The 2,266-nt window shown below is 44.7% G+C and overlaps 1 protein-coding gene across 2 annotated transcripts in view; it reads left to right on the top strand.

Annotated features, from left to right (window-relative positions):
* Positions 1 to 2,266, top strand: part of fam168b (family with sequence similarity 168 member B) — a 10,506-nt gene extending 8,240 nt beyond the window's left edge. For both annotated transcript variants that reach the window (XM_014001626.1, XM_014001625.1), the window contains exons 4-7: positions 144 to 286; positions 368 to 566; positions 1,574 to 1,692; positions 1,764 to 2,266. In XM_014001626.1, coding sequence (XP_013857080.1) covers positions 144 to 286; positions 368 to 566; positions 1,574 to 1,686 — 455 coding nt within the window. In that variant the 3' untranslated portion in view covers positions 1,687 to 1,692; positions 1,764 to 2,266. The remainder of the gene's footprint in view (positions 1 to 143; positions 287 to 367; positions 567 to 1,573; positions 1,693 to 1,763) is intronic.

Genomic DNA, 2,266 nt, shown 5'->3' on the forward strand with positions numbered 1-2,266 from the left:
AACAAACTTATCTTAAATGAATCTTAAGCAGTTTTTTGTTCTTAAAAACAAACTTATCTTAACCGTATTTTTAGCAGTTTTTTGTTCTTAAATAACAAACTTATCTGTTTTTAAGAATAACCTGAAGCATCTTCTCCCTCCAGGTTACGCTCCTGGAACTCCCTTCAAAATGTCCTGCTCTCCCAACACGGGGACCGTTCCGCCCTACTCCTCCTCGCCAAACCCGTACCCTGCCGCCGTCTACCCAGTCAGGAGCACCTACGCCCAACAGAGCCCGTACGCACAGGTGAGTGAGTCTGTGGGCGGCGCCATCGCAGACCTTTGTTTCCTGCTCCGTCGTCACAGTTTTTTTTAATTCCTGCTTCAGGCGTTAATACCTTCACAACAACAAGGCGCCTATTACACGCAGCCGCTGTACGCGGCTCCGCCTCACGTCATCCATCACACCACGGTGGTCCAGCCCAACGGGATGCCTGCAGCCATGTATGCTCCGCCCATTCCTCCCACACGCCCCAACGGCGTCACCATGGGGATGGTAGCCGGTACGACCATGGCCATGTCAGCAGGTGAGCTGCTGCTGCRACGCTCTGCAGCAGGGTTCTGTGGCAACAATATGAACAGGTAGTATCTAACCTTCTGCAGATGGCTCTTAAAATAAGTTTAACTTAGAACAAGATCCTCTGCTCTGCTAATACTAATCTGCTAAATAATAACCTATGCTCCGCTAATACTAATCCATTGAACAAGAACCTACAGTATGCTCTGCTAATGCTAATCCACTGAACGTAAACTTATTTTCTGCTAAYGCTAATCTGCTAAATAATTACCTTTTGCTCCGCTAACGCTAATCTGTTAAACAGGTAATTTGTGGAAGCTAACGCTAACCGCTAAGACGACACTCAGCCTGTGTCACATGTGGTAAACGAGCCAATCCAAACCAGAATTATAGCACTGTCTAAACTAAGATATATCTAATTTACCCCTTTCAGAATAAAAGCACTTGTTTGATCAAGTTTTATTTTTACAAATACAGTTTGAAGTTAGTCAAACAACAAATAGCAAATACTTTTTTTTACTGTATTTTATTCAGTCATCTTTTGTGTTCATTATTTAAATGTTGTTGTTTTTTTGATGCCCTTACTTTGAAGTTTAGCCGCTAAAGATGCTACATGCTACACACGACACGTCTAGCACTGGTTATAAGAGGGGATATTTTTATTTAATTTGAGATAAAGTAGTTTTACACTCGTGAACTTTTAGTGGACTCAAARTTAGCAGAACCTAATTTAGTGGAAGCTAATCGGTTCGCTAAGAGTTTCCAAAGTTGTATAAAATTCTGTTAGCGGATTTGCAGAACTGGGTCCACTGAGATAATGTCATCATGAACCAGTTCAAAAATTTGAAGTTGTTTAAAAAAGACTAGCCATTAGCTCGTCGGTTCTGTCAGATTTAAACTCTAAACTGAGGAGAAAGTAGCCATCTGCAGCAGGTAAGATGCTGATTATTCTGCCAAATGCTAAAAAGCAGAAGAGCATGACTTTTTGATGTGTGAGTCACCTGCTCTGCTTTTCAGGAGCTCTGTTGACGAGTCCATCACCGGCGCCCGTYGCCCCCCACCCGGTGTCGATGCCCACGTACCGGCCTTCCGGCACCCCCAGCTACAGCTACGTGCCGCCGCAGTGGTGAAGCTGCGTGAGTACCGCCTGAGGGATCGGTTCCCCCTGAACCGCTCACGACTGAACCCTCTTCTTCCCCCCCTGCAGGTCAGGAGGGTAGATATGCATTCGCACTCGACTCCAGTGTTCTTGGTGGCGGCCTGCCCCCCCAGGCAGCGTCTGCAGCCAGTTAGTCTTCTTCCAGCATAATGTGAATCTTAAAAATAAAACAACCCCMCTAAAAAAAATCTATAGAATGTGGCTCGTTTGGACAGGGAGGGGGGATGAAGAGTAGACCCATCCCTGCTGCATTCCACCCCCCACCCCAGCATCAGCACCTCCTCCAGCCCGCTGCGTATCTCACATCCTCCGGGCGAGCTCCGTCTGGACTCATGCAGGTTTTTATAGCTCTGAAGTGGTTCAAAAWGAAAAAAAAAAGGGAGTTCTGTTTTTATTTTTCTGTTTTTCTTTAGTTATTTTATTTTGGGGGATCCATATGGTTGCATGTGTGTATATAAGTATATATATAAATATATATAGATATATGAAAAAATGCTAGCTGAATCTACCTGCTGCGACAGATGAAAAGTCAACACGTGTCCAAAGGAATT

Source organism: Austrofundulus limnaeus, unplaced genomic scaffold (genome assembly GCF_001266775.1).
Source record: "Austrofundulus limnaeus strain Quisiro unplaced genomic scaffold, Austrofundulus_limnaeus-1.0 Scaffold9, whole genome shotgun sequence".
In the NCBI taxonomy this organism is placed as follows: Eukaryota; Metazoa; Chordata; class Actinopteri; order Cyprinodontiformes; family Rivulidae; genus Austrofundulus; species Austrofundulus limnaeus.